Source organism: Macaca mulatta, chromosome 4 (assembly GCF_049350105.2).
Source record: "Macaca mulatta isolate MMU2019108-1 chromosome 4, T2T-MMU8v2.0, whole genome shotgun sequence".
Classification (NCBI taxonomy): Eukaryota; Metazoa; Chordata; class Mammalia; order Primates; family Cercopithecidae; genus Macaca; species Macaca mulatta.
The window spans coordinates 114981051-115006022 of NC_133409.1; the positions used below are offsets into that span (position 1 = coordinate 114981051).

The 24972-nt window shown below is 41.3% G+C and overlaps 1 protein-coding gene across 1 annotated transcript; it reads right to left on the reverse strand.

The window, feature by feature from the left end:
• Positions 1 to 1797: 1797 nt before the first annotated feature.
• Positions 1798 to 24229, reverse strand: SDHAF4 (succinate dehydrogenase complex assembly factor 4). Its single transcript, NM_001194396.1, is given in 3 exon segments — positions 1798 to 2092; positions 11125 to 11277; positions 24153 to 24229. Coding segments are annotated over 3 exon segments (327 nt in total). The 5' UTR covers positions 24217 to 24229; the 3' UTR covers positions 1798 to 1982.
• Positions 24230 to 24972: the final 743 nt, after the last annotated feature.

Genomic DNA, 24972 nt, shown 5'->3' on the forward strand with positions numbered 1-24972 from the left:
GACAGCAATAATATAGGGTGGTCACAGAAGAGCAGAAAATTCCAGGCAGCAGTTTTACATGATTAGCAAAAAGGAAACTGTTGAAATGGCGGCATAAACTAGGGGCTGATAAGATCCTGAAAAACCAGGGTGTGAGCCAAGTTGGCTAAGACTGGCTGGTCCCAGCATGGCACTGGATATGACCTAGATTTCACCTAGGACCTCATTAACATACTAAAGCACACATAGACCAGTGCCGCGACTGTTCTGTGAACACCTGTATTTGGTGTAAAAGTCGGTGGCACCACAATTCCAAGAAATCTTCACCTTTTTCCAGGAATCTTCCAGAATATTCCACCTCTTGGTTATAGAAACCCATAAAGGTAGAAGCCCTAAACTCCACTGAGTCACTCTCTCTTGAGTATGCCCACACTCCCCTTTCTTGAATGTATACTTTTCTTTTTTTTTTTTTGAGACAGGGTCTCGCTCTGTCACCCAGGCTGGAGTGCAGTGGCACAATCTTGGCTCACTACAACCTCTGCCTCCCGGTTCAAGTGATTCTCCTGCCTCAGCCTCCCAAGTAGCTGGGATTACACGCTTATGCCACCACGCCCAGCTAATTTTTGTAATTTTAGTAGAGATGGGGTTTCGCCATGGTGGCCAGCTGGTCTCGAACTCCTGACCTCAGGTGATCGACCCTCCTCGGTCTCTCAAAGTGCTGGGATTACAGGCATCGAATGTGTACTTTTCACTTTGCAATAAATCTCGGTACTTTCACTAGTTTCTGACTTGTCCTCGAATTCCTTCTCAGAATGGTATCAAGAGCCTGGACATCAGCTGGAGTTAAGGTCCCACCAGCGTTTGGGGATCTCCCGCAGCCCACCAGTATCAAAAGTATTATTATCTCCAACTTACACATAAAGATATTGAAGCACAGAGAAGTTAAATAAATTATCCAAGGTCACATAGGTAGTTAAGAAGTAGAGTCAGAATTTGAACCCAAATAATTGGGTAAGTAATTAAGTAACTGACTCCAAGTTAAAGATTTTCTGTTACTATTGTGGCCTTCTCAAACTATAATGCATTATTTAACTCGCATGTTAAAAACCACTAACCCCTAGCACACAGCAACACAATCATTTTTTAAAAATTATTTTATTTATGTGTGCATTTTATAAGCAACTGATTAATTTAAACTGAAAAATGATGAAGGCCTACAGCTCTAAGAATCATTTCTAGGCTGGGCAAGGTGGCTCATGCCTGCAATCCCAGCACTTTGGGAGGCTGAGGCAGGTGGATCACCTGAGTTCAGGAGTTCAAGACCAGCCTGGTTAACATGATGAACATGATAACACCTTGTCTCTGCTAAAAATACAAAAATTAGCCAGGTGTGATGGTGGGTGCCTGTAATCCCAGCTACTCAGGAGGCTGAGGCAAGAGAATTGCTTGAACCTGGGGGGCAGAGGTTGCAGTGAGCTGGGATAGTGCCACTCCACTCCAGCCTGTGTGACAGAGAAAGACTCTGTCTCAAAAAAAAAAAAAAAAAAAAAGTCAAGAATCATTTCTATATTCATTAAACTAACATATGTTAATGAAAGAATACTTTTCCTTTCCTAATTTTTTTTTTTTTTTGAGACAGAGTTTCGCTCTTGTTGCTCAGACTGGAGTGCAATGGTGCGATCTCAGCTCACCGCAACCTCCACCTCCTGAGTTCAAGCCATTCTCCTGCCTCAGCCTCCAGAGTAGCTGGGATTACAGGCGCACGCCACCACATCTGGCTAATTTTGTATTTTTAGTAGAGGCAAGATTTCTCCATATTGGTCAAGCTGGTCTCCCTTTCCTAATTTATAGCAGCATATTTTCTTCCAAAGCCATCATATATATATTTAAACACATTATGGAAACTCACAACATAAAGGATATAAAGAAAGAAAATGATCAGAAATAAGTTAATTCAGATGTACATATTCAGAAAACAAAATTGAGGTTAAAGAAGATGCGACTTAAAAATCAATACAGCGTCCTTTTCGTTCCCAATCTCCATATCGGGTAGGTTCTGGGCCCCTGGGTCCACCTTTTTCTTTGGTCACTGGATTAACATCATCTGGAAATTCTAAGGAAAATGAGATGTAAACAAAGCAGTTAATGGAGGCAGGAAAGGCCTTATAGTCAATCTTATTTTATTTATTTATTTATTATTATTATTTTTTTTGAGACAGAGTCTCCCTCTGTCGCCCAGGCTGGATTGCAGTGGCATGATCTGGGCTCACTGCAACCTCTGCCTTCTGGGTTCAAGTGATTTTTCTGCCTTAGCTTCCTGAGTAGCTGGGATTACACACACATGCCACCATGCCCAGCTAATTTTTGTATTTTTAGTAGAGACGGGGTTTCACCATGTTGGCCAGGCTGGTCTCAAACTCCTGACCTCAAGTGTTCCGCCCGCCTGGGGCTCCCAAAGTGCTGGGATTACAGGCGTAAGCCACCAAGCCTGACTATGGTCAATTTTAAAGACAGGGTTGCATGATAGGCTAGATCTTAGTAACCTGGTTACCATGCAGTCTTTAAATGAACTGTAAATGTGATTCTTTTTCCTGAGTTTGAGAAGAGAATACAGAGTACAAATTCATAAGACTTGAAAGGTCTTGAAATAAGACTACTTTGAAGGAATCACTTTGACTTAATGCCACAGTTTTCTGACCAGTAAAATGGGGAGAACAATCATACTTCCCTCACTTCACTGTGTTGATAATTAAACAAGGTAGTACATGTAAAGGGTTTAGCGTGGTGCCAGGTACATAGGAATGTCAATTAATCTTAGCTAGAGAATTACTGTTCCTCATCATAGGGTTTTGGCTTCAGCAACTGGCTGGCTGGTACTGTAATTTATAATCAATAATAGTAATTATTATTCTTAATACTATGTGTTCATAGTAGGAATCCCTGTCACAAGCCAGGCTCAATTCTCAGCACTTTATGTATGCTAATCCATTTAATCTTCCTAACAATCCTATGGGACAAGAACAATTATTGTTCCAACTTTATAGACGAAGAAAATGAGCCACAAAGGGTTAAGAAAGTTGCTCCATATCACACAGCTTCTACGTGATAAAACTGAGTTTGAATTCAGACATCCTGGCTGCAGTCTTGCTCTCAGCTCATACACTGTACTGTTCTGTATATGGAAAAAACAGGAGAGGAACCAACTATTAGAGCCCTAATTCTTTGTTTTGTTTTGTTTTTTTGAGATGGAGTCTAGCTCTCTTGTCCAGCTGGAGTAGTGGAGTGGTGTGATCTCAGCTCACTGCAGTCTCTGCCTCCTGGGTTCAAGCAATTCTCCTTCCTCAGCCTCCTGAGTAGCTGGGACTATAGGTGCGCACCACTATGCCTGGCTAATAATTGTACTTTTAGTAGAGATGGCGTTTTACTATGTTGGCCAGGCTGGTCTCAAACTCCTGTCCCCAAATGATCCACCCACCTCGGCCTCCCAAAGTGCTGGGATTACAGGTGTGAACCACCGCACCTAACCCCTAATTCTTTGTGTGTGTGTGTGTGTGTGATGGAGTTTCACTCTTATTGCCCAGGCTGGAGTGCAATGGCACAATCTCGGCTCACCGCAACCTCCGCCTCCAGAGTTCAAGTGATTCTCCTGCCTCAGCCTCTCGAGTAGGTGAGATTACAGGTGTGCACCACCATGACCAGCTAATTTTTTGTATTTTTAGTAGAGACGGGGGTTTTACTTTGTTGGCCAGGCTGGTTTTGAACTCCTGACCTCAGGTGATCCACCCACCTCAGCCTCCCCAAGTGCTGGGGTTACAGGCGTGAGCCACTGCGCCCAGCCACCTGGCCCCTAATTCTTAAACTGTATCTATTTATTTATTTATCGTGGCCACCCTCCCAACACATCCCATTCCTTCCCAGATTTACATTATCTTCAGCAATGATCACTAATTTCATATATTTTTAAAATGTACTTTGATTATTGTCTGTCTCTCCCACTAAAATGTTAAGCCTCATTACGGTATAATTTTTTTGTGTGTTTTATCCATTGCTGTTTCAGTGTTTGGCTCACAGAGGATACTTAACACGTATCATATGAATGAATGAAAAGATTTATTCTTATCCTCATGGCAACCCTGTGGGCAGACAGTTTCATTCATTTATTCCACTATTACTCTGCCAGGCCCTATGCTAGGTAAAGGCAGGGTGAGGATACAGTAGTGACCGTGCAATAGAAGGCCCCTTCCCTCATAGGGCTCACAGAGTACTGAAGTAGGCAAAACAACAACAACAACAATAAAAGGCAAACACATACATACAAGAATAACAAACTGGCAAGGCTTGAAAGGAAAAGTGCAAAGTGCCTATCATCTCAGTTTCTTTTCATAACGGCATTCTAAGGCAGGTGTTAGGAGGAAACTGAAACCCAGAGAGTAGAAGCCTCTGAGAGCTCCAGTTCAAACCCAGATCTGCTTTATCCAAACCCCATGGTTACTTAGGTCTCGCTTATATTCAATCCCTAGAGAAGTCAGTTATACTCCTGAGACACAGACCAAAAGGCAACTAGACTTTTGGGGGCATAGGTGTCACATTCCCTCAAGGTGGGTATTCTCTGCTGAGGTTGTCACCGTAGCTACTTATAGATGTTTAAACCTGTTCCACTGAGGAAGCACATTGCTTGGCCTCTGGGAGAAGGTGTAGGGACCAAGGAAAAGCTTCCCCCTTGCCCTCTGAAGGTTTGCCAAAAATCAACTGACAAAAGACAGATTACTAGAAGAAAAGGTATACGGCTTTTATTTTATCCTGCATAGCACGGGGGAACTGCAGGAGAATGATCACCCAAACTGAATCTCTTTAGAAAACTAAAGGAGCTTCACCAAAATCATAAAGCCCCTCTCTAGGCAAAAGAAAAAGGATACAGAATTTACCCTGAAAATTTTTCAAATATTCATTCTTTTATTCTTGTTATATTGTGAATAAACTGTCCCCTATACCCATCATCATTCTGTTTTCAAAAGAAGTCCATGCTTTACTGCAATGCAAGTTGGCTTTTTCCTACTCTATGAATTCCCCTGAAGGCCTCTCTAATGGAAGTTCTTCTTTGTCACATATCTCTGTGGCTCACTGGATGTCTTAGCTTGAGCTGCCATAACAAAATACCATAGACTAGGTGGAGTAAACAACAGAAACTTATTTTCTCACAGCTCTGGAGGCTGGTAGGCTGAAGTCAGGGTGCTAGCATGGTTGGTTCTCATGAGGGCTTTCTTCCTGGCTTACAGATGGTCACTTCTTGCTGTGTCCTCATGTGGCAGAGACAGACAGACAGCAAGCTCTCTGGTATCTCTTCTTATAAGGGCACTATTCCCACCATGAGGAGATTCCCACCAGCTTTATTAAAGTATTGTCTGCTTATAATAAAATTCACCCATTTTAAGTACACAGTTCAATGAGTTTTAACAAATGTTTACAGTCATGTAAATGGCACAAAGTATAAAACATTTCCATCCCTTAAAGAGTTACCCTACTCTCATGATCGAAACCTAATTATCTCCCAAAGGCCCTATCTCCAAATACCATCACCTGGGGGGTTAGAGCTCCAACAGATGAATTCAGGGGAACATAATTCAGTCCACAGCACTGGGGAAGAAAGAACAGGTCAAGATGTCCCTGCTCCTCACTGCTATTTCCAGCCTCTCATTCTAACGCCACAGCTCTACAGCCTTTCCTTTTTGGAATTCTATACCGTTTACTTGTCCAGTGCTTTTCTCCAGTCTTATAATAAACTCAAAGATTCTTCTGTCTTCTCGGATGGGATCAATATCTGGTTCATAGTTTCATCTCCCTCTCCCCATCATCCCTAATATCAACATCCACGTTAGTAAATCATCACACATCGAGGCCACAGAGGTCACCAATCTCTTTCCTGATGACTTTCACATCTACTTCTGCTGTCCACTGGACTTTTTTGAGTGTTTTCCTTTTCCAAATCCCACACTCTTTTGAGCACTCTTCTTTCTGACCACACCTTCGTATCTTTCCATGTCTCTTCTTCCTCACATTTGTTTAACCTAATTTTTGCCCTTATAATAGCCTACCGTTTTCTGAGACTTTTTGTTCTCACCATTACCACCCTGGTTCCTGCTCTCAGTGTCCCATTTTAGAACTAATGCAACAGAAACCCTCTTCCACATTATACTAAGTGAAAGGAACCAGACACCAAAGACTGCATATTGTAGAGTTTCATTTATATGAAATCCTAGAAAAAGCAAAACTACAGTGATAGAGAACAGATCAATGGTTGCTGGGAGGAGGTGGGGAGAGGATGAACTGGCTTGTGCCTCTTTAGGGGATGGAACTATTTTACACTTTGTGTGGTTTCCATGGCTGTAAACATTTGTTAAAACTCACTAGCCGGGCGCAGTGGCTCACGCCTGTAATCCTAACACTTTGGGAAGCCGAGGCGGGTGATCACAAGGTCAGGAGTTTGAGACCAGCCTGGCTAACATGGTGAAACCCCATCTCTACTAAAAATATAAAAATTAACTGGGCGTGGTGGCAGGTGCCTGTAATCCTAGCTACTCAGGAGGCTGAGGCAGGAGACTCACTTGAACCCGGGAGGCAGAGGTTGCAGTGAGCCGAGATCACACCACTGCACTCCAGCCTGGGCAACATAGCAAGACTCCCCCATCTCAAAAACAAAAATAAAAACAACAACAAAAAAAACCTCACTCAACTGTATATTTAACATGGGTGAATTTTATTATATGCAGACTATATTTAATAAAGCTAATTAAAACAACCTCTATCCAAATACATTTCCTCACTGCTCACTGCATAAAGCCCTTACACTGTAACCTGGGAGTTCAGGCCCTCCCAGATTTGAGCCGAACCTGCGTGTCTAGCTTTATATACAATTAATCCAAGCCTGTCCAACCCACGATCCATGGGTTGCATGTGGCCCAGGATGGCTTTGAATGTGGCCCAACACAAATTCGTAAACTTTCTTAAAATGTTGAGTTGTTTTGTGTGATTTTTAAAAATTTTATTATTTTTTATTTTTAATTTTTTTTGTTTAGCTCATCAGCTATTGTTAGTGCATTTTATGTGTGGCCTAAGACAATTCTTCTTCCAATGCGGCCCAAAGAAGCCAAAAGATTGGACACCCCTGTATTAATCGAATATACGTATAATTTATGTTGAAGCCAAAGAAGCCCATTAGCTGTGTCTTGTAAGTGTTAATGTTCTGCAGCCTCTTTCTCTTTGACCATAGCTTTCTCCAGTTATTTTGAAACGTCTCCTCACCACACCTTATCTACTTATAAAAATTTTACTTTTCCAGCTTGGCATGGTGGCTCACACCTGTAACCCCAGCACTTTGGGAGGCCAAGGCAGGTGGATCACCTGAGGTCAGGAGTTCAAGACCAGCCTGACCAACATGGTGAAACCCCTTCTCTACTAAAAATACACAAATTAGCCAGGCGTGGTGGCAGGAGCCTGTAGTCCCAGCTACTTAGGAGGCTGAGGCAGGAGAATCGCTTGAACCCGGGAGGCGGAGGTTGCAGTGAGCTGAGATCGCACCACTGTCCTCCAGCCTGGGTGACAGAGCGAGACTCCAACTCAAAAAGACAAAAAATTATTTTTCCTTAGACCCCAGCTCAAAAGTTATCTTTTTTGTCAACTTTTCTCTGATCTTTTTGTGTATCTCTCATGCTAGTTACCACATGATGTCCTGTTCATCATTATTTACATTATCTCATCTTCCTTTCTTATTCATCTTTATATCAAGCAGGATGCCTAGCTACAAACATTTTCCTTTATGGTTTTAACAATGAAATCTACTCTTTTCAAAGAGACAACCTACATAGTTTTCTTAGAATAAAGTACGTACTAGAGGCAGGGAGACAAGACTAGAAGGAAGGAAAGAAGGAAGCAGAGAGGCTTGTTAGGAGACCAGCGGAGCTAGAGACAGCTTGAATTTGGGCCTTACTGGTAGGAAGAGTAAGAGGGAATAAATTTGAGAGATGTTAAAAGGGTAGAAGCAACAGGTCTTTGTTAGTGATCAGTCACAGGAGACAGGAAGAGGCAGGAGTGAAAGATTATCCCCAGATTTCGGGCTTGGGTGACTTGGTAGATGGGGTGGACTAGAATCCAGAAGGAAGAGGAGGATATGAGGCCCGGTGTGTGGGAGGGCTGAAGGTGAGTTGGAACAATGGGTACAGGATGACTTTAGTTTTAGAAATACTAATTTTGAGACTTCTGGAATATCCAAAGAAAGATATTCAGGAGGCAAATGGAGACAGGAGAGTGATGCTCAGGAAAGAGGTGTGATTGGAGGTAAAAATGTATGAATCACCAACACACAGGTAATACTTAAAATCATTTTAAGCCGGGCGTGGTGGCTCATGCCTGTAATCTCAGCACTTTGGGAGGCTGAGGTGGGAAGATCGTTTGAGCCCCGGAGTTCAAGACCAGCCTGGGCAACGTAGTGAGACTGTCTCTTAAAAAAAAAAAAAATAGAAAAATTAGCCAGGTTCATGCCGGTAGCCCCAGTTACAGGAGAGCCTGAGTAGTGAAGCCCAGGAGGTTGAGGGTGCAGTGAGCTGTGACAGTGCCACTGCACTTCAGCCTGGGTGACAGAGTGAGACTCTGCCTCAATCACTCAAATCATTTTAGGGAAATATGAAATCTCCCTAGGAATGCTTAGGGGGCTAAGAACAGAGGCCCGGCAAATACCCACATCTAGGTGTTGGGGAGAGGCAGAAGAGCTCAAAAAGGAGCTCAGGAAGAGATTAATGAAGAAATAGGGTGAGAAACTAAAGAAAGCATACCAGGAATGGTGGCTCACACTTGTAATCCCAGCACTTTGGGAGGCCGAGGCAGAAGGACTGCTTGAGCCCAGGAGTTGAGGCCAGCCTGGGTAACATGGCAAGACCTCATCTCTACAAAAAAAATTTTTTTTAATTAGGTGAGCATGGTGGTATGCGCCTGTGGTCTCAGTTACTCAGGAGACTGAGACAGGAGGATAGTTTGAACTAGGAAGGTTAAGGCTGCAGTGAGCCATGTATTCATGCCACTGCACTTTAGCCTGGGCAACAGAGCAAGACCCTGTCTCAACAAAACAAAACAAAACAAAACAACACACACACACATACAAACACAAAAAAATGAAACTAAGGAAAGCATAATGGAAATCAAGGCAGGAGATTTTCAGAAGCAATAGTTAACACTGTCAAAGGTTGTGGATTGTTCAAATAAAACAAGGATTGAAGAGCACCTGCTGTATTTGGTGATGTTTGTCAGAAGTTTCTAAGGGATGGTAGGTTCAACATGAACTTGAGTGATACAAGACTTAGTTGAATGCCTACCATTGTGTCAAATAGATGATTAGCTTTCGAAATGTGCTGGTTTTTGCTTTCTATTTTTTTATTGTGGTAAAATAAACATAATATTTCTCATTTAACCATTTGTAAGTGTACAATTTGGTAGTATTAAATACATTCACTGCCAGGCGCAGTGGCTCATGCCTGTAATCCCAGCACTTTGGGAGGCTGAGATGGGTTGGTCACTTGAGGTCAGGAGTTCAAGACCAGCCTGGCCAACATGGTGAAATCCCATCTCTACTAAAAACACAACAATGAGCCACTGTAGTGGCGTGCCTGTAATCCCAGCTACTCGGGAGGCTGAGACAGGAGTATTACATGAACCTGGGAGGCGGAGGTTGCAGTGAGTCGAGATTGTGCCACTGCACTCCAGCCTAGGTGAAAGAGCAAGACTCTATCTCAAAAACAAAAACAACAACAAAAATACATTCACAGGGTTGTACAACCATCACCACTATCTATAACTAAAATGTTTTCATCATCCCCACAATGAACTCTGTACCCACTAAACAATGACTTCCCTCTTAGTCCCCGGAGTCCCTGATAACCTCTATTCTACTTTCCGGCTCTATGAATTTGCCTATTCTAGGTACCTTATATAAGTGGAATCATATATTTGCTCTTCTGGGTCCAGCTTATTTCACTAAACATAATTTTTTCAAGGTCCATCCATGTTGTAGCATATATTACAATGTAATTGCTTTTTATGACTGAGTTTTCCACCGTATGTATATGCTACCTTTTGTTTAACCAGTCATTTGTTCATGAACACTGGGTTGTTTCCACCTTTTGGCTACTGTTAATAATACTATGAACAAAGTTACAGAGATATCTGTTCAAGTCCCTGCTTTCAATTGCTTTAGGTACACACCTAAGAGCGGAATTGCTGGGTCAAACGGTAGTTCTATGTTCGATTTTTTGAGGAATGGCCATACTGTTTTCCACAGCGGCTGCAACGTTTTACATTCCCACCAGAAATGCGTGAGGGTTTCAATTTCTCCACATCCTTCCCAACACTTGTTATTTTCCATTTTTTTCTATTATAACCATCCTGGTGGGTATGAAGTAGTATCTCATAGTTTTGATTTGCATTTCCCTAATGATAATGATGCTGATGTTGAGCATCTTTTCATGTGTTTGTTGGCCATTTGTACATTTCTATACCTTCTCTGGAGAAATGTCTACTCAAGTACTTCGCTATTTTTTATTTTTATTTTTTGTAGATTACTGGAGTTCTACAGACATACATGTAATATACACATATTATATATTTGTTATTTATCATACCTCATTATTCATATAGCAAAACATGTAAGTTGAGACTCAAGTGCTTTGCTATTTTTGACTTTTTGTTGAGTTATTGGAGTTCTTTATATATATAATATGTATACATTATATATATAAAGTGGTTATATTTATTATACCTCATTATTCACATAAGATCTTCTTTGATACAAATAACATAATCTTCTTTGATACAAATAACATCATTTATTTGTATCAGAGAAGGTCTCAACATATATTTTGTTATGTGAATAACGAGGTATAATAAAACAAACACAATCAAATACCTGTCAGAGTCTTGAAAATCTTTTTTATTAAGAAACCTACATGTGTTGATGGATGGTGATTTTACTCATTGTTGAAATATGCTTTATTACTACAGAATTTAAGCAATAACATATTTCTTTTCTTTCACACATTTTCTCAATAAGTAAAACACTTTCCTTGATACTTCAAAAACTGAGAGGTGCTTTATTATGCTTACTTTCCAGTGGTTCTTTCTCTAAATGAGAATCCTCTGGTGCATCAAAACGACCTTCTGGTAACTTTGGCTTCTTAAGGGACTGTTTGACAAGTTCAGACTTTCCTCCTTGAGAAGAACTTGTTTTCCTCAGAGAATGACACAAAAGGGGTGATCCTAGAAGAGTGGAGATAATAGAAAATTAGGAGCTTTTCATTTATTCCACTTTAAACATTTATAAAATTTTGTTTATTTGTTTTTAGTTCATACATTCACATTTCTCAAAGTTCAAAAAGTACCAAAGGATGTAGAGTGAAAATTCTTCCTTCCTGTCCAGCCATTTCCCTTTCTGGAAGACCACCAGTTTGAAAAGAAGGGCTATGAAATAAATTAGTTAATCATTATCAATATTGTAGAAACTTATATTAAAACATTAATTCCTATCTAAAGCAATGCCAAAAAACCAGGAGTTCAAATATTAAGAGTAACTTAGTACAAACTTTTCAATGACAATATTTAGTATTCAAATCTCTAAAAGTCAGAAGTGGCTACATTTAAATCCTAATCAAGGTCCTCTTTTTCTGTCAACTAAAATTTTAAGAATACATCAAGCTGGGCACGGTGGCATGCACCTGTAGTCTCAATTACACAGGAGGCTGAAGAGGGAGGACTGCTTGAACCCAGGAGCTCAATTCTAGTCTGGGTAACATAGTGAGACCATGTCTCTAAAAATACATTGTTTTATGGGGGAAAGAAGTCCCTATTTGATAAATGGTGCTGGGATAGTTGGCAACTATGTGCAAAGCAATGAAACTGAACCCCTATTTGTCACCACATACAAAAATTAACTCGAGATGGATTAAAGATTTAAATGTAAGACCTCAAACTGTAAGAATCCTAGAAGAAAACCTAGGAAACACTATTCTGGACATTGGTCTTGGGAAATAATTTATGACTAAGTCCTCAAAAGCAACTGCAACAACAACAACAAAAAATTGACAAATGGGACCTAATTAAACTAAAAAGCTTTTGTAGAGCAAAAGAAACTATCAACAGAGTAAACATACAACCTACAGAATGAGAGAAAATATTTGCAAACTACACATCTGAGAAAAGTCTCATATCCGGAATCTATAAGGAGCTTAAACAACTCAACAAGCAAACAACAACCGCACTAAAAAACGGACAACAGACATGAAGAGACACTTCTCAAAAGAAGACATACAAGCGGCCAACAAACATATTTAAAAATGCTCCACATCACGAATTAGTAGATAAATGCAAATTGAAATCATGGGAGACCATGTCATATCAGTCAGAATGGCTATTATTAAAAAGTTAAAAAACAACAGATGCTGGTGAGGCTGTAGAGAAGAGGGAATGCGTATATACAGCTAGTGGGAATGTATCTTAGTTCAGCCACTGTGGAAAATAGTTTGGAGATTTCTCAAAGTACTTAAGGCAGAACTATCACTTGACCCAGCAATCCTGTTACTGGGGATATACCCAAAATAAAACTACTCATTTTTCACACCAAAAAGACACATGCACTTGCATGTTCACTGCAGCACTATTCACAATAGCAAAGACACAGAATTAACCTAGGTGCTCCTCAGTGGTGGACTGGATAAAGAAAATGTGGTACATATATACCATGGAATACTATGCAACCATAAAAATAATGAAATCATGTCCTTTGCTGCAACATGGATGCAGCTGGAGGCCATTATCCTAAGTGAACTAATGCAGGAACAGAAAACCAAATATTGCATATTCTTACACATAATTTTCTAATTCTACAGAGTGAAACACTGGATACTCAGGAACATAAGGCAACAATAGAAACTGGGTACTACTGTGGGGGAGGGAAGAAGGGGATACAAGGGTTGAAAAACTAACTTTTGGGTACCATGCTCATTATCTGTGATGGGATCATTCATATCCCAAATCTCAGCATCACACATAAACCCAGGTAACAAACCTGCACATGTATCCCCTGAATCTAAAATAAAACTTCGGATTTTAAAATGTACTGGGTGTCTGCAATGTGTAAATGAGATCATTTTCTCTCTAGTTTCTAAAGAGAGTTGAACTTTCAGTGCTATGAAAGTTATACAAACCCTCACCGAGATAATATTCATAAGGGAAAAACCACAGGGAAAAAAGTGAGCTCAGTGTTAGGGTTTCAGCTTCCTAAAGAAATTGCTTTAGAAGCAGACAAATTTGGGTACAAGCTCCAGCTATACCCCTGTGGCAAGAATAATGGCCTCAAAGATAATCAGAATCCAATACCCAGAATCTGTGAACAGGTTTGGTTATATGGTGAAGAATTTTGGTAGCAGACAGAATTAAGGTGGCTAATCAGATGACCTTAAAACAGGGAGATTATCCAGGATTATAGGGTGGGTCAATGTAACCACAAGGGTCCTTTAAAAGGGAAGAGAGGTTGGAAGACAGACCAGACCCGATGCTGCAGGCTTTGAAGATGGAGGAAGGGGGCAAGCCAAGGAATGTTGGCAGCCTCTAGAAGCTAAAAGAGAGAAGGAAATGGATGCATCTTCTAGAAGGAACACAGCCCTGCTAACTGCCTGGTTCCAGCTCAGTGCAACCCCTTCCAGACTCCTGATCTCCAAAACTGTAAAATGTGTTAAGCCACTAAATTTGTGGTAATATGTTATAGCAGCAATAGGAAACAAATGCAACCACTTACTAGGTGTTGGATGTTGGTCAAGTTACCCTTTCTGTTTCCTTTCCTCTGAATAGAAAAATCACAGTACCTATCACATGAGATTGCTGAATAAACGGGACAATTTATGCATTCAGTATAGTGACAAACAGTATTTATTGTTATTTCGATGGAATATCTGTAAGCCCTTGACAGCATTACATATGTTTTTTCATTACACATATTTTTCTCATATTCTAGTCATCACTACATAACCCAACCTCGTTTAAAGAAATAGACACAAACACATGCATACAAGTGGTTAAGATAAATGAATAGGTGTATGTCTGTGTATGTGTACACATTGAGTAAGTGCATCAATAACTTGAGCTTAACTCTGGGATGCATAAGTTAATTTGCGTAAGGGTTTCTGGTGAAGGACAGAAAACTGGATCTTGGGGAAAGCAAGGAGTAGCAAAGTGTAAGTTGGAGAAATTGGTCCCTAATATGACTTTGCAGACTTCTGAAAGACTTTATCTGTAGAAAGAGGGTTTACAAGGAAAAGTTGAAAGACAAGTTTTCTCAAGGAACTCTGAGGCCATTGGAAACACAAGCAGAACTATTTTTGTAGTCAGGTAACAGTGTGACAGAACACAGGGGAAGATAATGCCCCTCATTTCTGTACAGTACAATATAAGATGGGACACAGTGCTCCTTAGTACCTACAGGCTTTACAGCTTTGGACACAAGCGTGTGCACATAAGTCTGCCAGGGGTGTTGGTAATGAAGCATATACATGTAGCTTTAAAGGCAGACCATAAGAAACAAGGGCGTGTCAGATGAGGAGTTAAGCCCAAGGACCACTCCTGTTAACTCTGCCTATTAAATAGTAGGTGTTGAGCAATAGTAACTGTATTCATGTTAATATTGCATTTTGGCTATCAGCAGACTTCTGACTACCTCGACTACATGGGAAATAGCTGACAAACTTAAAACAAAAGGCTCTTTTAACAACATCAGGAAATAACAACCACAAAGCCCATGTCTTCTACTTCAAGGGGTGGTTTGACTTTATCCAAACCTAGTTAGAATTGTGCTTACATGGACATAACAGACAAGAAGAAAACCTTCTAAAAGAAGAAATAATAGAAGCAAAAGAATGACTCTTTCTCTCTCTCTGTCTCACACACACACACACACACACACACACAACACACAACCCAAAACTTTTCTCTGGTACTTTGACAAATCAGAAATGCCAAAACTCTACAGTCATAAAATACCTAAAAAGGTAAAACAAAACCAAACCCCCTCTAAATCAGAGATAGAACCTTTATGAAAGTAAATAATGATAAACTGCAAAGACAGTCCAGTGAGGTAAACACAAAGTGAAACGGCTACACTTCTTGTGTCTTTCTTTTTTGAGACAGAGACAAAAAAAATTAGCCACCAAACCCAGCTAAGTTTTTGTATTTTCAGTAGAGACGGAGTTTCACCATGTTGACCAAGCTGGTCTTTTTTTTTTTTTTTTTTTTTTTTTCAGAGTCTCACTCTGTGCCCCAGGCGGCTGGAGTGCAGTGGCATTATCTCAGCTCATTGCAACCTCTGTTTCCAGGGTTCAAGGGATTCTTGTGCCTCAGCCTCCCAAGTAGATGGGATTACAGGCACCCACCAATACACCAAGCTAATTTTTGTATTTTTAGTGGAGACGGGGTTTCGCCATGTTGGCCAGGCTGGTATCAAACTCCTGACCTCAAGTGATCCGCCTGCTTTGGTCTCCTAAAGTACTGGGATTACAGGCGTGAGCCATGGTGCCCAGCCTTCTTGTGTCTTTCTTGCCTAGAGCTTGGGATATAGAGCTTTCAGGACAGCAGGGAGATGACAGTCTCTTAAACCCAAGCAAACAGAAAGCGTATTAGAGGCCAGGACTCAGGGAGGCTCACAGACTGAGAAAAGAAAGTGAACCAGAAGATTTTTGTTGTTTTTTGAAACAGGGTCTTGCTCTATTGCCCAGTCTTGAGTGTAGTGGCACAATCATGGCTCATGGTAGCCTTGATCTCCTGGGCTCAGCCTCAGCCTGCCTCAGCCTCCTCAGTAGCTGGGACTACAGCGACGCATCACCATGCCCAGCTAATTTTATTTTTCGTAGAGATGGGCGTCTCACCATGTTGCCCAGGCTGGTCTTGAACTCCCGAACTCAAGCAATCCTCCTGCCTCGCAAAGTGCTGGGATTACGCGTGTGAGCCACCACACCCAGTTGAAAGATTTAAAACATAGATAAAAACCACCTGGGGGATTTTGTTAAAATGCAGATTCTGAGTAGTTCTAGGTGGCATTTGTGATTCTTGCATTTTAACAAGCTTCCAGGTGATGATTATGCTGCTATTCCAAATAGCAAGGAACTAGAAGACAGTTAAGGAAGGAAAAGTATCTACTTTAACCTTGGTTCTGAGTGAAGATGTGAAAAAAAGAAGCCCCTCTGAGATTTTGAAGCCACTGGCTGACCCACACCTGTGTTTAGGCTTAACTACACACTAGCTGCATCTTCCAAAAATCCCTAAGCATCTTTTTTTTTTTTTTTGAGATGGAATCTTTTTCTGCCACCCAGGCCGGAGTGCAGTGGTATGCCCTCAGCTCACTGCAACCTCCGCCTCCCGGGTTCAAGTGATTCTCCTACCTCAGCCTCCTGAGTAGCTGGGATTATAGGCGTGTGCCACCACACCCAGCTAATTTTTGTGTTTTTAGTAGACAGGGTTTCACCATATAGGCCAGGCTGGTCTCGAACTCCTGACCTCAGGTGATCCACCCACCTTGGCCTCCCAATGTGCTCGGAGTACAGGCGTAAGCCACCGCACCTGGCCAAAATTTTTTAATTTATTATTTTATATTCTGAATCCTGTATACAAAATCTTTATTGTCCCACTGTTCCATTATACATTGATTCTACTGACTTGTTTGTGATGGCTTTGTTTCCTTGAATGTTTTTCTGGGATTCTCTCTGTGAGAATTCCATGAGACATATGTGGAGAGTTATTTTTCTTGAGAGGATTTGCATCTGCAAATCCGTGCCCACCAGCCTAATCATTTTTCATTGTCTCTTTTTGCTTACTTATTTTTGGCTTTGCAAAAGTTTTTGTAGGCCAGGCACAGTGGCTCACACCTGTAATTCCAGCACTTTGGGAGGCTGACGCAGGCAGATTACTTGAGGTCAGGAGTTCCAGACCAGCCTATCCAACAAGGTGAAACCCCACCTCTACTAAAAATACAAAAAATTACCTGGGCTTGGTGGCTGGCACCTGTAATCCCAGCTACTTGGGAGGCTGAGGCAAGACAATTGCTTGAACCAGGGGACAGAGGTTGCAGTGAGTGAGATCACGCCACTGCACTCCAGCCCAGGCGACAGAGTAAGACTCTGTATCAAAAAAGAAAAAAGAAAAGAAAAAGAAAGAGAAAAAAGAAAAATGATTAGGCCAAAAAAAAAAAAAAACAAAAACACAAAACAAAACAAAAAAAAAAACAAGAAAGAAAGAAGAGAAAAACACGGAAATTCAGAAAAACAAATCTAAAACTCAATAAAAAGGCCAAATAGCTGGCCGGGCATTGTGGCTCACACCTGTAATCCTAGCAATTTGGGAGGCAGAGGCAGGTGGATTACCTGAGGTCAGAGGTTCAAGACCAGCCTGGCCAATCTGATGAAACTGTATCTGTACTTGAAATACAAAAATTAGTTGGGTGTGGTGGCGGGTGCCTGCAATCCCAGCTACGCGGGAGGCTGAGGCAGGAGAATCACTTGAACCCAGGAGGCAGAGTTTGCAGTGAGCCAAGAATGCGTCACTGTACTCCAGCTTGGGCGACAGAGTGAGATTCCACCTCAAAAAAAAAAAGAAAAAAAGAAAGAAAAAGGCCAAATAGCTGAATAAATACAATTGGAAAGAGAATTTATGATCTGGAATAAAGTTTCAAAGAAATTATACAGAAAAAAGCACAGAGACAAATAAATAAAAATAATGAAAGATTAGCTGGGCACGACTGCATGACAGTGGTGCCTATAGTCTTAGCTACTCGGCAGGAGGCTGAAGTGGGAGTACGGCTTGTGTTCTGGAGATCAAGGGTGTAATGAGCTATGACTGCTCCACTGCTCTCTATCCTGGGTGACAGGTCAAGGCTCTGTCTCAGAAAAAAGTAAAAAGTGTTCCCAGAAGTAAAGTGGGACATAATAGAGAGAAAATGCTTTTATATATAGACTATACAAAAGATTAGTAGCATATGCTTTATAGGTTTATCAAAATCAAATCCCACCCAACATACCTGTGCATGCAGGTGCACACACACACAGACCCAAGAGTCTGAACAGAGGAATGTAATTATATCAGTAATTATAATAAGGGTAAAGAGACTATCAGTGCAAAACAACAAAAAACCCAATACAAACAAACCAGAAACCAGCCATATGCTGTTTATGTGAGACGCACTATTTGCATGTTAAAAAAAAAAAAAAAATCAGCCGGGCGTGGTGGCTCATGCCTGCAATCCCAGCACTTTGGAAGGCCGAGGTGGGCGGATCACGAGATCAGGAGATCGAGACCATCCTGGCTAACACGGTGAAACCCCGACTCTACTAAAAACACAAAAAATTAGCCGGGCATGGTGGCGGGCACCTGTAGTCCCAGCTACTCAGGAGGCTGAGGCAGGAGAATGGTGTGAACCCGGGAGGCGGAGCTTGCAGTGAGCGGAGATCTCGCCACTGCACTCCAGCCTGGGGGACAGAGCAAGAACCTGTCTCAAAACAAAACAAAACAAAAACCACGGAAAGTGGAAAAATAAGATAATAAGAAAAAAATGAATAAAAGATAACAATTTACAATGTAAAAATAATTTTCAATATATTCTTCATTTTTTAATTGATAAATATTACATACATGTATGGTGCACAGCATGTTTAAAAATATATATATATTGTGAAATAGCTACATCAAGCTAACATATGCTTTAACTCACATACCTATCAATTATTTGTGATGAGAAAATTTAAAATCTACTCTCAGCAATTTTCAAGTATACATTGATATTAACCATAGTCACCACGTTGTACAAGAAATATCCTTTGCATAACTTATAACAAAGAAGATCAACAATAAACAAAGGTTGGTGCTCTGAAAAGACTGAAAGTGTTCCAGCTTGGCCAGCAAGGCGAAACCTCGTCTCTACTAAAAACACAAAAATTAGCCAGACGTGGTGGTGCGCACCTGTAATCCCAGCTAGGAGGCTGAGGCAGGAGAACTGCTAGAACCCGGGAGGTGGAGGTTGTGGTTAAGCAAGATCACACCACTGCGCTCCAGCCTGGGCGACAGAGCAAGACTCTGTCTCAAAAACAAAAACAAAAAAGACCAAAAAAGACTAAAAGTGTTGTAAAGCCTTTGGTAAGGTTACTATAAAATAACAAGAGAAGGCAAAATAAATAATATGAGAAAAAGAGAGCACATAATTATATGGAGAGCAGAAAATTTTGAAAAAATACCAGAAACTTTATGCCTATACATTGAAACAATACAAAATGAAAATCTTTCCAGAAAAAGTTAACTTACCAAAGCCAACTTAAGAGAGGAAACCTGATAAATACAGCAATAACCATTGTAGAAGTTAAACAAGTAATTTAGTCTTCCCTCGAAGAGAAGAGCAGGTCCAGACAGTTTTGCAGGTGAGGTGCAACAAACCCTCAAGGAACAGATAATTCCAATCTTAAACAAAATCTAACAAAGAAGGGAAACGGGTAAGTAGAATCCTCAATACATTGTATGAGGCTAGAATAACCTTTTTTTTTTTTTTTTTTTTGAGACGGAGTCTCGCTCTGTTGCCCAGGTTGGAGTGCATTGGCCCGATGTCGGCTCACTACAACCTCCGCCTCCCGGGTTCACACCATTCTCCTGCCTCAGTCTCCCGAGCAGCTGGGACTACAGGCGCCCACCACCATGCCCGGCTACTTTTTTTTGTGTGTGTATTTTTAGTAGAGACAGGGTTTCACCGTGTTAGGCAGGATGGTCTCGATCTCCTGACCTCATGATCCGCCCGCCTTGGCCTTCTAAAGTGCTGGGATGACAGGCGTGAGCCACCGTGCCCGGCCTTAGAATAACCTTCATACTAAAACCAGGGAAAGCTGGGCGCGGTGGCTCACGCCTGTAATGCCAGCACTTTGGGAGGCCAAGGCCAGCGTATCACGAGGTCAGAAGTTCGAGATCGGCCTGGCCAAGATATGGTGAAACCTCGTCTCTACCAAAAATACAAAAATTAGCCGGGTGTGGTGGCATGCGCCTGTAATCCCAGCTACTCGGGAGGCTGAGGCAGAAGAATCACTTGAACCCTGGAGGCAGGGGTTTCAGTGTATAAGAGAAGAAAATTACACGCCAATTTATAAAAAAATATATAAGCACAACAAATACATTATATTAAAAAATATAATCACTATGATCCTTTGGAATATTTTCTAGGAATGCAAGTGATTCACTATTAGAAAAATCTGTAACTTACCACCTCAACAGATTAAAGCAGAAAATGATAAACGCCTCAGTAAGATGAAGAAAAATCAATTCAGTAAACTTCAAGATTTACTCATCATTAAAAAACAAATACAAATACATAAAAACAAAACAAAATCCCAAAACTCTACATAGAAAGTGACTTCCTTAACCTGAAAAGGGTATAACTGCAGCTACTACCACATCTTTTTTTTCATGTTCCATGAAATTTTATTTCACAAAGGCTTGGACTCTGAAGACCCACAGTTACGGATCACTAAATCCAGTAAGTAAATGTAAATCCAAAATAAAGAGTTTTAGCAAAAAAATAAGAAGGTGATTGTTTTGTTTAAAAGAACAGAGTTATTTGGGAGATAGCTAGAACTGTTCCCTGAGGATTCATTTATAAAACATGCTTTAAGAGTTATTAGGAGATGGTGACTTAAAAAAAAATATAGCAGTTTTATCTAAATGACTGCAATATCACACCTTAATGATAAAATACAAATGCATTCCCTTTATAATCATAAACAAGATAAGTATGCTTGCTGTCATCACTTCTAGTCAACATGGTGCTGGAAATCTGAGCAAGGAAAGAAAAACAAAAGAAAAAGATATAAGGATTAGACAGGGAGGGCAGGGGGCACGGTGGCTCACGCCTGTAATCCCAGCACTTTGAGAGGCTGAGGCGGTTGGATCACTTGGCTAACGTGGCAAAACCCCATCTCTATAAAAAATATAAAAATTAGCCAGGCATGGTGGCGCACACCAGTAATCCCAGCTACTCGGGAGGCTGAGGCAGGAGAATCACTTGATCCCAGGAGGTGGAGGTTGCAGTGAGCAGAGACTGCGCCACTGCACTCCAGCCTGGGTGACACAGCAAGACCCCTTCTCAAAAAAAAGGATTAGACAGGGAGAAACTAGACTGTCACCATTTGCAGATGATATGAATGTCTATGCAGCAAAGTCCCCAAAATATGCAAAGTAAATTACTTAAATTAATAAGGTAATTTAGATACAAAATCATTAAGCATCAGGTTTCTATACGTAAACAATAGTCAGAAAATAATAAGATTTATTACAAAGTTATGGTTATAGTTATCAAGACAGTATCAGCACAGGAATAGACAAATAGGTCAATGGGACTGAAAAAAGAGCCAATAAATAAACGTATGCATATATGTATAAGTAAACTTGATTTATGATGGCTGAATATCATTAGGGGAAAGGTCCTATAAATACATTAATCTGGGACAAGTGTTTGACAAGAAAAAAAAGAAAAATGGGTTCCTGCCTCACACCATACACAAAAATCAATTCCTGGTAGAATAAAGGCTTAAATGTGAAAAGCAAAACTATAAATTTTTTTTTTTTTTTGAGACGGAGTCTTGCTTCGTCACCCAGACTGGAGTGCAGTGTCCGGATCTCAGCTCGCTGGAAGCTCCGTCTCCCGGGTTTACGCCATTCTCCTGCCTCAGCCTTCCGAGTAGCTGGGACTACAGGCGCCCGCCACCTCGCCCGGCTAGTTTTTTGTATTTTTTAGTAGAGACGGGGTTTCACCGTGTTAGCCAGGATGGTCTCGATCTCCTGACCTCATGATCCGCCCATCTCGGCCTCCCAAAGTGCTGGGAATACAGGCTTGAGCCACCGCGCCCGGCCAAAACTATAAATTTTTAAGAAGAAAATATAGGAGACTATGTCTATGACTTTAGAGCACAAAAGGGTTTCTTAGACAAGACCATAAGGCAGTAACAATAAACAAAAGGACCAAAACAAAATTTTACAGATAAAATTATAAACATGTTTATTAAAAGATACCTTTTATATCGAAGCTGCATGATTGTACATGCAGACCCATTATTCTATTCTGCCTAGTAGTGATAGAAACAAACCACAAATTGAGATATTTGACACCTACATAACTAAAAAAGGTTTAGCATACAAATACTTGTAAAGAATATAAATAAGAATCTGTTAAGAAAAAAGGCCAGGCGCGGTGGCTCATGCCTGTAATGCCAGCACTTTGGTAGGCCAAGGTGGGTAGATCACCTGTGGTCATGGCAAAACCCTGTCTCTACCAAAAATACAAAAAATTAGCTGGGCGTGGTGGCGGGCGCCTGTAATATCAGCTATTTGGGAGGCTGAGGCAGGAGAATCGTTTGAACTCGGGAAGCAGATGTTGCAGTGAGCTGAAATCTTGCTGTTGCACTCCAGCCTAGGCAACAAGGGCGAAACTCCGTCTCAAAAAAAAAAAAAAAAAAAAGGAAAAGAAAAGAGAAAAAGGTGTTTCACAAAATGTTGATATTTGAAAAGATGTTTTACTTCTTTAATCAGAGAAAAGCAAAATCACAATGAGGTGTCATTTCATCACCCTGTAGGCAGCCAAAAATAAAAAACTTAGACAAAATTAAGTTTTCGCAAGTTTGTGGAACAACACGAACTCTAATACACTGCTGGTAGAAGTGAAAATTGCTATAGAATTAGAAAATGCCGTTACACCTTGGCATCATGTTGTAAAATTGAAAAGACCTACACCATACTCCAGGAATTCCACTCCTTCCACTAATGCACAAGTAAGGTACACAAGAATGTGTAGCAGCCAATCCTGGTGTTTCTAGAATTACTCAAATGTCCTTTGAGAAGGGCATTGGAAAATGTATCATAGGTTCACACAGTTGAATGAATAACTACAACCTCATACATCAATGCGGATCAATCACAAAACACAGTGTTAGCTGAAAAAAAAAATCAACAATATGAAACCATTTCTACGAAGATTTAAAACACCGTTGCGCAGGTGTATCAGGAAGCAGCACATAGAGACCTCCTTGGCAATGGAGACTATTTCTTAAATTGGAGGATGAGTTCATAGATGCTGGTTGTGCTTTATAGCTTACATGTGTGCTACATACATATATATGTGTGTGTGTGTATATATGTATGGAATACTTCATAATTGTTTAAAACTAGTTAACGGGAGACGTTGAATGAACCCTACAAAATTTTAACTTTATTACCTTGAGGTTTGGATAATGTGGGACTTTCACTTTCTGTATTACTCATTTCTGGACTATTTAAAACTTATACAATTATGTAAAATGTTTGTATTTGGGGGAAATGATTGCTCAAAGGAAAACAAATTGCATAGAAATCCGGAGCCATTTATTATGAGGGCAATAATTATTGTTTTCAACTTGCATAACTTCTCCAGGTGTCACAAGTTAAAATTGTGTTTTGCATAGTCTGGGCTGCTAACTGAATCATCTTGAGAAAAATTTCCAACCACAATGGGTTTAAAAATATTGGTTTTACTGAAAGCATGAATGCTTTTTCTCTACGAACAATTCCTGGCTTCATCTAATTTACGTTATACTTATTTGCCTTTGGCTCACTTCTGCACTTTTCCCCGTTTTTAAAAGATAAACTGTAAACTGCCACAAATCCTGGACCAGGCGCGCGGATTCCTGTAAATAATGATATAAATAAATAAGTAAATCAACGACTCCCATTCCCAAAAGGCCTTCTTTTCCATTTTTCTCAGGGGCATCAAAGTGCAGTGTGCCCTGCGAGCTCCCACAGGTACGACCCGGAACGTCTGTGGTCCTGCTAGGCCACCGCGTGCCCGGCAGGAAGCGGACGTCCGGGCGGGGGTAAGGGCATTAGCGATCTTCTCGCTCTAGTCCCACCCGAGACCCCAGGCGCTGCAAGGACCTGCCCAGGCCACGGGGTGGGCATCTGGGCGGGAGAAGCTGGGCAGCGCCTGGCGCCACCGAACGTCCGGGACACACGCGGCTTCCTCCGCTGGAGGGTCCTCTCTCCGCGCCTGGGCCTTCACGACCCCTCCCGCGACCTTGGCCCCGAGGCCAGGTGCTTACTTGCCGCTCTCCACGCAGTGGCCGAGACCCGCCTAAGCAACCCGGGAAGCCTCGATAGGGTCATGGCGCCCACTCCCTGAGCCTCCGCGCAGGCGCAAAGCAGTAGGGGGAGGAGCAGGCGGCAGGATCCGGAGCGTTCCTGCGGGGGCTGGGCCTCCGTGGCTGGCTTTAGAAAAGGAGTTAGAGTCATTCCTAGGCTCTTTCGCCAAGAAAGACTCAAGCTACCTTGAACCCCGCATTAAAACGCCAAATCCTTGCTGAAATTAGAAGAGGGAATAATTACGTTCATGCCTGTCAGTCTAAGCCGAAAGGTCCCGTGGAAGATCCCTTTTATAGTTTACAAAGATTGAGCGCCTTTTACTCTCTTACGTAAAATGCTTCTTTTACCTAATTCTCCCTGTTTTGTGTTTTAAATCTTTGTTCAGTCAGCTCCTAGTTCGTCCATTCTGGCCGACTAACCAGATGATATGAAAGGCGACATTTTTGAATGAGGTGCAGAGTAAGAGAAGGCTCTCCATCCAGGCCAGGATCCAGTGCAAGGAGTTCTGCCACTTGACCCTTATATCCCAACAGCTCTAACAGTGTTGAGTGGTATGTGGCAGACCTGGATGCTTTGTGCAACTCGTGGAAATCTTTACAGAATCATAGTGAAGGCCCCCAGAATTCTGGAATTGTATCTTTTCTTTTTTTAAAAAAAGTTTCTGGCTAGCTATTGGGCCTTGGTAGTGTCTGACCATGTGACATCAAGTGGCTATGCGATCGAAGTTTCTCATCATGAACTGAGAATTATCTGGTTCTCCTAGATAAGGAGATCCTTTCA